Source organism: Pseudorca crassidens, chromosome 2, assembly GCF_039906515.1.
Source record: "Pseudorca crassidens isolate mPseCra1 chromosome 2, mPseCra1.hap1, whole genome shotgun sequence".
NCBI lineage: Eukaryota > Metazoa > Chordata > Mammalia > Artiodactyla > Delphinidae > Pseudorca > Pseudorca crassidens.
In genome coordinates this window covers 94,035,793-94,049,013 of record NC_090297.1, presented here as the reverse complement: position 1 = coordinate 94,049,013, position 13,221 = coordinate 94,035,793, and the positions used below count along the sequence as shown (strand labels likewise).

General features: G+C 37.5%; 1 protein-coding gene across 8 annotated transcripts in view; it reads right to left on the bottom strand.

The window, feature by feature from the left end:
- Positions 1-13,221, bottom strand: part of NTNG1 (netrin G1) — a 336,631-nt gene that overhangs the window by 76,981 nt on the left and 246,429 nt on the right. For all 8 annotated transcript variants that reach the window (XM_067727086.1, XM_067727083.1, XM_067727081.1 and 5 more), the window contains exon 5: positions 4,939-4,965. In XM_067727086.1, the coding sequence (XP_067583187.1) occupies positions 4,939-4,965 (27 nt within the window). The remainder of the gene's footprint in view (positions 1-4,938; positions 4,966-13,221) is intronic.

Here is a 13,221-nt window from a genome sequence, read left to right as displayed (position 1 = left end):
CACACAGTGAGATAACAGAAAATGAACTTCTGTTTTTCTCCAGGACACTAAAGTTCCCTGCACAGAAATGGGTCAATTCAGGGATCAACATGTCTAAGGTGCAATGTATTAGATTGGAAAGAGTCTGAAGTAGGAGTTAATAAATCTAGAATTTTTCTTTCTAACCTCTTCCACCTGGTATAATGTTACGAGCACAGCTTTCGGAGTCAAACAGGCCTTCCTGGCCGTATTACATTTGGTAAGTTACTCAGACACTCTGAAGCTCCGATTCACCATTTGTAAAATGGAATTCTGTAGACATGTGGGGACATTTCCCTCCAGTTCCCAGGAAGTGGAGCAGTTAGCTGGCCAGCCCTCTACTGATATTCTAAGAAGTCTTCAGTGATACCCCACTCTTAGTTCACAGTTACATGTTGGAAGGTTCATCATAGGACCTTTCAGAGATCTTGGCAAATCTTTGTTTAAGCTAGGAATTTCCAGATGCCCATACACAGAGATAACAGCAGAGGTACAGATACCAGCTCACACTTAAAAAGTGGCTTGACATTCTAAAGTCACCTGGGAAAAGGTTAATACATGAAAAAAGTCAACATTGCTCAATGTGGGCAATTGTTGTTTGCTAAAGATTGCTAAACCTCTTGGATTTTTTTTTTTAAGGTAGGGGATACTTCCCCCTTCTTCATTGGAATATTTAATTTATTCTTCAGGATTAAAGAAGCAGCTATGTCCTAATGTTCATTCAATTTTTGGATAACCACAAAGGTTTCATGAATGTGAAATGCTAGTTACACAAATATGAAATGGATCTGTGATGAGAATACTGGGTACATGATATAACAAAGTCCCAAAGGCATCTCACCTGGGACCTTAGCTTTCCTTCTAGAACATCAGCAAACAGTTCAAAATTAATGTAGCACACCATGCAATTTGCCATATAGCTACACTAGCCTGATAATTTTTTTCTTCATTATATAAAACCTAATTAGCTAAAGGGCGATTCAAATGAAACTTTTATTTGGGGATTTAGTAGTATTAAAGCAAAGGGAGAAAAACAAACACTGAAGCTCTCTGGATAGAATGAACAAGATTACTAATAACCCTTGAGTGGGGAAATGATTAACCTTGTTATTTTCCTCACGATCCAGGTTTCTACAGTAAATCAGTTCTGAACAAAAATATTTGGATGCTGTATGGAAAACAACTTTTACAAGGTCTCCAACTGGCATCAAATGTTTTCAAGTATGAAAACATCTCTGAGCTTTCTCAACAGGCTGATGAATCCCTGCAGGTAGCACTTCCCTTGTTTAATAGTCCTGCCAATTAAATCAAATTAGAGGTGAATTTTTAACTCTGTGATGAAGGCAATGCTCATTATAAGAGAAAGCAGGAAAATGGAATATTTCCCTTAAATGGACTGTTGTTTCAAATTGAATAAATTGAAGAGGAGGGGACAGCCAAACGCCTCCATCAATTTCTACACTTTATAAACCATGATGTCAATCATTTGAAGGTAATTTAAGGAAACAATGTACACTTGGGTTCACAAAATGTCTACATATGTCTTTTCTTTTGTTGCTGTTCTAAGAAATGGTTTTGTTTATTTAAAAATTCCAAGTTTTTTTAAATGGTGTTTCCTGACGTGAATTTTCAGTGGATTATCTGCCTTTAACCTCTGACTTGGTTACCTTTAACCTCTGTTATTTACTTTTTAAGTGATAATCACTCACACAAAGCTATTTGCACATTAGGCCAACCCTTGTTGTTCTAATTATGTTTTTTTAAAAATAATATACTGTTTAACATAATTAGTGAAATCACTTGCGTTTCAAGGCTAAGGATCTGATAATATATGTTCGAACATAATGATTAGTTTATCACTTTAACAAAAACACCCACAGCAAACCAAATATTAATTTGGATCATCAGCATCAACAAATATTCACTTGGATAAAATTGTGAATGTTTACTTATAAGTGCATGATACATTTTACATAAAATGTGAAACCTGAATGAATTACTACTACATCAGGTAAAGGAAAAACAGAGCTCATAAGGCACAAATGGCTACAGATCTATTTTGGGATTCATTAATTGCTGACATTATCACCAATATTTTTTCAGCCATGGCCAAAGCACATCAAAATGACTGAGTTTTAAATCAAGTACTTTTGGGATGATTGGGAAACCTATTTCCTAATAGATAGACAACAGCAGGTACAAATGACCTTAATGGGAAATTTGTTTCAAAAACATTTTTAGCAGATGATCGGAAAGGATGACCACTCTGTCTATGCATTTGAACCTTAATACAGGTGTTGACAGTTTGAAATCTGTACTGAAATCTAATAGTCCTCTAAAATCTTCAGTCACTGTGTATATAGCATATGTATATGAACTTATGGTTACATACATCAATAATTTATGTTGATAATAGGCATCATTCATTTTCCTTGAGATGCTCTTTGATGATGGGAATCTCATGGGTGTTACATATATTATAATGGCATCTTTCTGTGTACTTGGAATTATGTTCATTGATTCCTTCCTTGGGATAAAGGGAAAAGCCCTGGCAAACACCCAAAATTAGTTAAAAATCCAAGCAGCTCTCTCTTCTCTGGCTTTACCTTGGAAACCCCATTTCTGTGCCCTCTAGAACAGGCAGTGAGTCATCTATGCATGAATTCTTGCCCTTTGGAGAGCAAAGGAATCCATCCACCAGTGCACACAGCGAGCACCTTATGAGTCCTCAAAGAAGGAATGTGTAAATGACATTAAAGCAGCCTAGAAGATACAATCATGTTTGATGGTTTTATGGTAAATCTCTTGACCTTAAAGCCAGGCAATAAGCAAGCTAGTCGTGTGTGATGTTGGGTGACCCCTGGAAGCGCTTATATCCTGTTTGCCTGAGAACTCTGAGGAAACACCCATTGCACTCCAAGCAGAACAGCCAGAGGCATCACGAAGGCGGGGTACAAGCTATCACTTTATTTGTTAGAGGGTTTTAGTTAGGTATTAAGGAGCTAAATTTTCCTAGTTTCCTGATAATAAAGGTTAATACATTTTCCAAAGGCAAAACAAAGCATCCTTTCAGGTCACCATTGATTTCAAAATAAAACAAAGCAAAACTGGAATTTCCCGATTCAGTGTGTAAAAGGTCAACATCTGCTGATGCTCAGAGATGGGGCATGTGGTGGAGGCGGCCGAATGAGATGTTGGGTGAGCAGTACAGTCAGAAATTCCATGCAACATACGATTGACACTCCGAACAGAAACACACCCTAACACCAAAGAACTACTTTCCATCCATCCATTTCTGAAACTTTTGACAGGTCAGATCACCATAGCAGCCTCAATTATCTGTCTCAGTCTGCTTCTGTTTGGTTCCCTTTTGCTCCAAAATGTATGCGCAAATGCAATTGTCAAGGCCTGAAAGGAGCACAATGTGGCGTATTTATACAGTTAGGCAAACGCCAAGGGAGATACTACAGCAGAAAAATTAGACTATTAGATCTGAAGGTTTTCATTTGCAAGTTTGTAGCACTGATGCCATTTCAACAAGATCACAAGGAGGAAGCTGCAGCATTAGTCTGGTATCTAAATGAATGTGAACACTACTCCTATTTCTATTTACAAAGCGGCTGATTTTCATGGCATTTAACACGTCTAGTTCTTAACAAACCCACGTGCGGGCCTATTCTCAAGCGTAAGTAAACTAGGTTGACTTATAAATTGGGAGACCTGACTGCATTTATAAGAAGCGGGAAGTTGTTTAATCCAAATTAGGAGTGTATTGCTTTTTAGATGGATGTTGGGTATTGGAATTCTCCAATCACTGCTGTTTACACTTGTATCACCCTGTGTGGCCCAGCACCTATGACAAAGACTGAGGGGTGAAACCCCAGTGAAAATGCTTCTTTTCACTTACAGTGCATAATCTTGGCTTCTTCAGTACTTTATTTCAAATCAGTTATTCAGTAGCTGTCCAAAGGTTTTAGCCATCAGAGGGAAAGGGAACAGTATTTAAAAATATGTGAGATTCGGCTCTGAAAATTTATGGGGCATTTCCTCAGTGAGTATTTCAGGCTTGGTGTTTGGTGTCCTTGTTTTAAATGTAAAGAGGGAGCTACAGCCTGGTTCTCCCATGACAGCTGGTAGAATTCTCTTTGCAATGGTGCTAGAGAAATGTTCCACAGAATGTTGAAGAGAGATTTCTCTTTTCAATTGCTGATATTTCTACTAAAATATTTCTTGCAGGAATTTCTAGTATCCTTACTCTTAAATTTTGCATGTATTTTTTCATACCCCTTCGCTATCAAACTTGAAACTAAGTAGTCAGGAAAACACGGATAATTGTATTTTAGGAGGGAGAAATGGACATACTGATTATTTTTTTCCTTCATTCCTCCAGTAAGACTAATGATCACAAACCTACCTCTTTCAGGCCTTCACAAAGGCTAAAGTTTAATGCACTAATAAAATTCCTGCTCCCTGGTTGCATGGTGATTTCTTTCAGTTCTAATGAATAAGCCTAAAACATTCATTCTCTGCTTTTCTAAATTACAGTAGAAATTCATATTCAGTCCTAGGGAGAGAGTTCAAGTTGTTTGTTGGTTACCAGATATGGGTAAATAGGACTGTTTATATTTTTGCTAAATGAGTTATGGTTATGTAACTAATTGCACCTCTGTAAAGGTAGCCTTCATTGATTAACAGTAGTCAGGCAAGCGGCAGCACTGCCATATCCCCAGAGGAGTTATACATAGATAACTATTTTATCTGTGCTCTCACCATGTATGTGCAGAGAACAAACACAGCAATTCAATTCACAAAGGAAATACTCTCTTACGTCAGAAATGGACACTGGGAAAATAGATCTGAGGAGCTGAACAACAAAGCAAAGCTGGCCTAGAATTGGATTGGTGATTTTTTTTTACTTACTGCCAATACTGGAAATACTGGGGATACCTGGAGAGAAAGAAAACAATAAAGAAAAGCTGTTAGACATTTATTAGTATGTGACATCTTTAACATGATATAAAAATCTCAGAAACATAAACACTTGATAACATTCAGGTCATAAGAAAAATAGCACAAAAAAACCCCCAAATATATATCCATCCATTGAGACCATTTTGCTTTATTCTACAACTCCTTGAACTCATCAGAGTTGGGAAATTAATGTTCAACTTTAGCAGCTTGTTCAAGACAGCTTCGTGATATCAAACATTTTGTGCTTACTTGTAAGGTTAATGAAAATTTTTATGTGGTTCAAAACAGATATTAAGCTAGGCTTGTGTTCTGGGCACAAAGACCAAGTCTGCGTTATATGGGCCTGTGCAAATATATCCACATATGCAATAGATCTCTTTAGATGTGTTGATATGCATGTGCTAGGTGTTGAAAGTCATTTGGCATTTTATCTGATTAACTACATATAACCATCATTTTTAGTCTTCTTTTACTTGTCAGATATTTGGATTAAATTATGTAATAGAAATTAAATTGAGCAGAATGATTCAAGAGTACATTAGGTTGTTCGATTTGGGCTTCGTCGATTTTTCAGCTTCTACTTTAATTGCCAAGCTCTGCTGAGGTGGTAGAACCATTTCAGAATGTGACTGAACTTGGTATAAATGTGGACATGAATTTAGTCTGTATCCGGATGAAAACCCCTAGCCAAGAGCAGGGGCATGAGAGCCAGGCTGTCTCGGTTTGAAGCTTTGCTCTTATACTCATTGACTGCGTGACCCTGGGGCCAGTGGCTTACACTCTCTGTGGCTCAGTTCTCCACCTCTTAGAGTTGTTGCAAGGATTACATATATATATATATATATATATATATATATATATATATATATATATATATATATATATATATATATATATATAATTAAAGTACTCAAAGCATTGCTTGGCAGGTGGTATGTGCTATAACCAACCATCTTTGCTGTGATTACTATTATTGATATAGTTGGGTCATCAAGCAAGCAACACCATGATAGATACTACTAATTAGAAGTCAGAGATTTGTAACATTTCCACTAAATTCAGGGAGTGGTGTGGGTGAGAGCATGAGATGCAAATAAGACAGAACTGAGTAAGAGTCATGCTTTGCAACTGACTAGCTGGGTGATTTCAGGCAAGTTCCCAGCCTCTCTAAAAGCCTGTTTCCTCATCTGAAAGGGGCTAATAATATCTACTGCACAGGGCTGCTGTGAGAATTGAATGAGATAATCCATAAAAATGTCTGACACATGGTACACAGTCAATAAATGATAGCTGTTAATGAGCTGTTCGGACTTGTTCTCCACATCGTGAAGTGTGCTAACAGGTGGTAAATGTAGGAATCATTAAATTTCTATTTTAGTATTTAATCTTTGAACAACTGCCCTCTGCTTATTTTAACTAATCATTGCATCTTGCTCAGAGATTTCTAGCTTTGTATTCTTTAAAACCAAGAGCTATTTTCCTATTTCTTAGTAAGGAGGGGAGAAGGAGAAATTAAAGCTTACCAAGATGTTTTAAAAAAGCCTGGAAGGGATGAAATCTTATTTTCAGTTATTAGATATATTCAAAGTCTTTTGATTTTAAATGCACAGAACTTATGATGCTTCAGCTTAATTACTGATCGCTGACCAACCAAAACTGGAAAGCTAAATTTTCATTTCCATGTTTTAACTTTGTCTGAACTGAATTTCAAGCTGGATGCGATTTCTGCAAAGGACTGCTGGATTCCTAACCCGACATTTCAGTAGACTATCTTTGCCACAGTGTGACACTGACTTGGTACTGAATCTTTATTTTTTTCCTTTGCAAATCCACTTTTGAGTGAGGTATGATGGCAGCATCATAATTTTAGTATCAGTTGCAGAAGCTCCAAATTTCCCCATGACTGAAAATCCTGCTCCATTACAAGGAACTGCTATGCCTTCGTAATCAGTCAAAGAGAATGGAAGTTGGGATGGCAGGAAGAGACTTTTCATGTGTTTTCAAACTTGCATGGAGTTAGAGGGCCATGCATAATGCAAGGCGGAGTTCTCAGGATGTTTGGCCAGACACAGTGGAGAGCAAACCTGTAAGACTGTTTGATGCAGTACTTGCTGCAGTTGAATACTTTAGAAAGATGCAGAAATGTTTCCATGCCTTTGGGGATGCCAGTGCTGGGAGAAATGTTCATTGCAGCTATACAAACCTTGCCAAGCAAGGCCATATGAGATCCTATTTTCCTCATTAAGATGTTTTCTATTAACTAACATTTGGATGTTTAAAATTCAGGCTCTTTCTCATTTTGTGGTTTAAAATTTTGTGAGGTGCTACCAGGTGAGTCACTTTCTATTCCATTGTTGTAAAATGGGAATTGCTTAGAAAAGATTTTTAAACTGCTCATTGGAATAAAGATTTTTGAAGTTGAAAATACCTGAGCACCAAGGGATGTCCATTAGTATACTGTCAAATGTTATTTTTTCCCTAATGTTTCTTATTGTAATGTTCAAACACCTTGCTTTTGGTCCTCTACAAACTAAAGAATTTAATAAACCAGTTATATGCATTGAAAAGGCTATGAGTAAGTCATGAGAAATCTTTCAAATGCTTAAGAAACGAACACGGGAAGGCTACAATTCTTCATGAAAGGTGGGTATCTCTGGGGTCTGTAAGTGCTGAATCAATGAATGCAACTCCATCTTACAACAGTGATGGTTGCCCATAAGCCACAGGAATGATAGTCAGATTACATTCAGGAAAATTGTCTAGATGTGTTGGCAGTTTTTTTAACCATTCCCTGTGAAGTGACAACTATTATGTAAAGAATATGTTTACCTTTAAAATTGAGCTCAGAAGTTATTTCTTCCCTTCCTTCTTCACCTCCCTGTAGCCAGTGTCCTTTGTGATGGCACACCTCTTTGTGCAGGGCTCTGTGAGCAACTTATCAACTTATCCTTATGATTGTGTGTTTGCCTGAGACCTCTGAGGGGACGAGTGTCATGTCTGTATCTCTGTTGTCTGCTCAGGACAATGCCTGGTACAGAGGAGTTGCTTGATGTACATTTGAGCAAAAATTTATCACCTGTTTCTGATAGAAGGTTTCTATTAGAGTGAAAATACCACTTTTGGTCATAGTACGGTCTTGTCCCCTATAAGATGTTCCACTGAGACATTTCTCAGAGTTCAGTATTAATAAATATTTTTGTTCTCTTTGGAAGTTTCCTCCATTCTAATAGCAAGAGTTATACAATGTGTAGATATGCCCTTCACCACTTTGCCTTCCAGGAAACTCAGAGGTCAGCTTGATGCTCAACTGGGTAAGCTGATTTAATGTTTGGCTTATTTTCTTTCTATTCTTTTTTTCTCACACCTCCCTTTTATATTCCTATTTGTATGCTCTTATTTTTGTTTGTCTTTTTCCCTAAGCTATCCAGGGGGAAATGCAGATTTTGTGGGACCTAAAGCAAACACAAATCTAGGAGCTTTTTGGGGGAATATTAACTTTAAAGTATAAAATCAGACATGAAATTAGATTTTTTTTTTAATTTAGAAGGAGTCTAGTGAGGGGCCCTGTAATTTAAGCTTCATTGGCTTAAATCTATCTCTGAAACAACCTCAAAAATCTTTGGGAAAGATAGATGATAAGTAGATAGGAAGGAAAGAAAAAAGGAAGGCACCAGATAAGTGAATTCAGAAAGAGTGACCAAAAATGGAGAGCTGAAAGGGAGTTAAGAAATAATCTCACTCAGCACTTTAATTTTACAGAAGAGGAAATCGAACCCACAGTGAGAAGTAAGGTCCTCGTCCAAATTGACCCCTTTATAGTCAACACTAGAGCAGATAATTATCCCCATCTACTGAGACACTGCTAAACTGACACCGAGGAAATGAAACACAGGTATGAATGAGCTTTAAAGGAAGGTTCTGCAATACGTGGTATATGAGTTTAGGACTTCTGCTTCTTCTAGAATAGATATGCTCCTTCAGTCAGAGATACACATACATGTTGAGTAAGCCAAAGGGCCAAAGAATGTGAAAGTGCTAAGCTTGTAGGTACTTACAGTTCTTCCCTCCTCACCCAGCCCTCCCCAATCCCATAGTTATTTATTTATTTTTTTAAGGAATTCTACTGCAGTTGGGGGACGAGACCCTAGTAGACTTATATAGTTTGTTATTTTCTCTTTCCTCCCCTCCCCCTCCCTCTTCTGCTCCTTCTCCGTCTCCTTCTTCTTCTTCTAACTTTACTAACCCTCCCACCAAGTATGTGGCTAAAGGGGACATAGTTAAGCTTAAGGAAGACAACCTGATGGAGACCTCAAAAATAAACACTCTGATTTTTCAAAGCAGATGAATGCAGTGCTAAAAGTCATAACTCCTTTTGAGAATCAATGGGAAGTTCAACAGCTTCTCATCAAGAGGGAGGCAGAAGAGACGAGGATTCAGCATGCTTTAAACTGAGAGAAAATATTACCATTGTTGTGTTAGGTGGTTTGAAAAAAGCCTATCAAGTAGGTGACTAGATTTTCTTCTAGCCAGGCTGCAGCCACTGGGAGCTCTACCTCCAAAAAGCCCAGCTGAAAAAGAAGTAGGTGATGAGTAAGAAAACATTCTGCAGCCTCATTTGTATTCTAGAGGAACTACTTCCAATGTCCTTTCAACCCGGCTCCCTGGTCCAAACTGCTGTGGATAGGAGGTACGGTGAGTTGTCTCCCAGGAACTTGAAAGTGAAGGAAATAAAATTGCCTTCACAGAATTGTACTGTTAAATCAACACAAAAATGATCCAATCAGAGTTAGCTAAGTCATCTTAGAACAACAGAAGGGCTCTGGGGCCTGAGTGTCTATGACAAATTTGACAGAGGTGACATTAATCTATTGATAACTTAGTGTATTAACATACCTGAAGATTGGAAGAAAAGCTAGTCAGAAGGTAAAAGCCTGAAAGAAGAGCATCTTTAGGCATGTGGTGGCAGTACTGGCCTAGCACTCTCTCAGGAAGAGGGAGGGGTAACCTGTAAACTTTCAGGCCTTCAGTGTTCTGTTGGCATTAGGGAGGTTAACCCTGGGGTAGGATGGATGGGTCTGATGTTTCAGCCTGATGTTATTAGCATTTGAATCATTAAAATTTTTGAATTTAATTCCCATGCTCACCAAGCAACCTTCTGATTAGTATCTGGCTCTACAAGGAGACTTAATTACAGGGGAGAGAATACACTGATCATAAGGACTTAAATATTCTGAACTCTGTAACAGTTATTTCATATTGTGGATGAATAATCCGGCATTTGGGCACAATTTATCTCCCCATACAGTTGTTGTCTCCAAAGAGAGAATTTGCTCTTTAGACTGGGATGGGTCCACATGCTAGATTTCAGTGCAATTATAATAACAGCTAACTTCACTGTGTGCTTACTATGTGCCTACCACCGTTCTAAGTATCTTACATGTGCTAATTCATTTAATTTTTGAGACAACCCTATGATGTCAATACTCAGGTTTATTTTACTGACGGGGAAAAACTCAAACACAAAGAGCTTGCCCAAGATCATTGTAGTCAGTTGGGAAGGAGATTGAGATTTGAATCCAGAGGTCCAGGATCCAGAGCTTGGGCCTCTAACAGCTACTCTATATTATTGATCAATTTATTATATCCTTTATCTTATCTTATCTTATCTCTAGTCCTTATCTCTAATCCTTATCTTATCTCTAATCCTCAAAAACAAAACAAAACAAAAAAAACCTCTGAAGACACAAAGTTTTTTTCCCAAAATTTAGCTGCAGCATGACATAATGTGATCTGAACTAATTTGGTGACAAAACCTGACTGGAAGGGGTATGAGGTCTTCTCCTTTATCTCACTCAGTGAAAATAATCATAGGTTTGCTACAGAAATATGTTTGATTAAGTGGTGCTACCTGATATTCTGCTGTGGGTATTGATGTAACATAATGTATGTACACTGTATTACCTTTTAAAATTAAAAAAAATTTGAATTCCAAATCAGATCTGGTCCCATAAGCATCAAATAAGTGACTGTGGACTAGTGGTTGTACATGAATAACTTGGTAGGTATCCTGGCTCTATATATTGGCCCTACAGCTTGGTTCATATATGTAAGGCTCTTAGAGGAAGGTCCTCTCTTATTGTGCTGACAGAATCAGGGTATTGAGCCTGAAAAACTGGTAGTCAGAGCCCAACAATGGTCAAGTCACTGAGGCCATGAATGTCACTTAGGGAGGCCTATACAAACCAGCCAGCCAATATGTCATCTCTAGATGGCTGCATGGGTCGTGAGCACCCACGAAAAATAAGTGATTCTCTTTCCTATTGTATTTCCTCCAAATCTCAGTTGGTCTCTTCCTATGCGAGACTGAAGGCCCTTGTGTTAGAACTGCTGAACTGTGAAGGCCACATATTCCAGGGGACATGGGAAGATCGATGGGAGGTCAATGCATCCACAAGCACATTTCAAGACTGTATAGGTTTACTTGTTTATTCACCAAATGATTAATTCCACAAACATTTATGAAGGCCAAGAATAAAATATGGTCCCATTCTTAAATTGCTAACATTTTAGGTCCTGAAGTCAGAATGACCTGAGTTTAAGTCTTGCTCTGTCATGTATTCGCTGTGGGATCTTGGGGCAACCTTTATGTGCCTATGTTCCTTTATCTGTAAAATGGGGATAAAAATAGTACACACCCCATGGGGACATTGTAAGGATTTAATGCAAGAAAGTACATAAAGCATTTCACAAAATATAAAAGGCTATGGTAAGCTTAATAAATATTAGCTATCATTATTATCACTATCATGGTAATTTTGATTATAGTCAACCAATTGTAAATGCACATACATTACCAAGAATCTATCTTGATATATATACATACATTATCAAGAAAAGAGCAGCTGATTTTGCATAGGACAGGCTAGGTAGGCTGCATCGAGGAGTTCACATTGAGGAGTAGTCTTGAAAAATGAGCAGAATTTCAATAGAGAGTGAAGAAAAAGGTGATTTGGGGAAAAGAAATGAATTCAGTATCTTGCAATGTTGACTTTGAGATTTTCATAGACAGCCTGGGTTCATTAGAAAGATTCAGGCTATAATTTGTTTATTAGCATTAAACCAATATTAATAAGATCTAAAACCACAAGATTAGATAGGAATATCAAGGAAGAAAACTGTACACTGAGAATGAAAATTTAAAACAAGGTAGAAGGGGACTCTTTGAAGGCAAAGAAATAACAAGCAGCAATCTAGGAAGAAAAGTGGGAGAGAGCAGGTTTAGAGATCGACTTGTTCAAACAGGTGTCAGATGGAGTCCACACCCCAGTGGAGGACAGAGGAAGTCACTGAACTTTAACCTGAGAAGCCATATAGTGAGATGTACAGTCTTTGGGCTCAAGACACACCTGGGTTCAAACCTTCCTTCTCATTCTGACTAGGTAGCTAAACCTTAAACAAGATACTTTTCCTTAGTAGTCATCAGATTCCACCTCTATAACGTGAAAATAGTAGCATCTACCTTATAAAATTGTTGTGAGTTAAAAATGAACTCATGCGTGTAAAGCACTTAGGAAATTGTCTGGATAATGACATACACATGTACGCCTGGGAAAATATAAATTGGTCAATGCAAATTTGATACCAGAGAAAATAATAGAACAATCATTAAATTACTTTCCATCGCTCAGAGGAGACCTAGATATTGTGTAACAATTCAAGTCGGATTTCTGAACAAATAATGTCAATGTCAGACCAATTTAATTTTCTTTCTTGGAAGAATATTAGACTGTGTAGGTAAGAGGAAAGTAAAAGATTCAATACAGCTGAACTAGCTGGGCTTTTCTCTATGACATTTCTATCAGAAAGCTGAGGAAATTATTTACAGCAGCATGTCCCCAAGAGTGTTTTATAGAAGGTTTTTAAGTGTTCCATGAACAATAAAGTGTGGGAAACACATGATAAAATAGATTACTTATTTTAGGGTTCTCAAATGTTTTTAATAAGGTAATGTGAATATCTAAGAGTCAGTATAATGTATAGCATTTTCCAAACTTATTTGGCCATGGAATTCTTGTAAGGGTCATAGGACACAGTCTGGCAAGCAGAGGTATAGACAATATTATATTACCTTTTTTGAAATGACTATTCCTAAAGGTTAATTGTTAAGTTTTCAGCATCTATAAGTAGGGATCAGAACTTCAAGAGGGATCAGAATTTTATTTATGAGCTAGA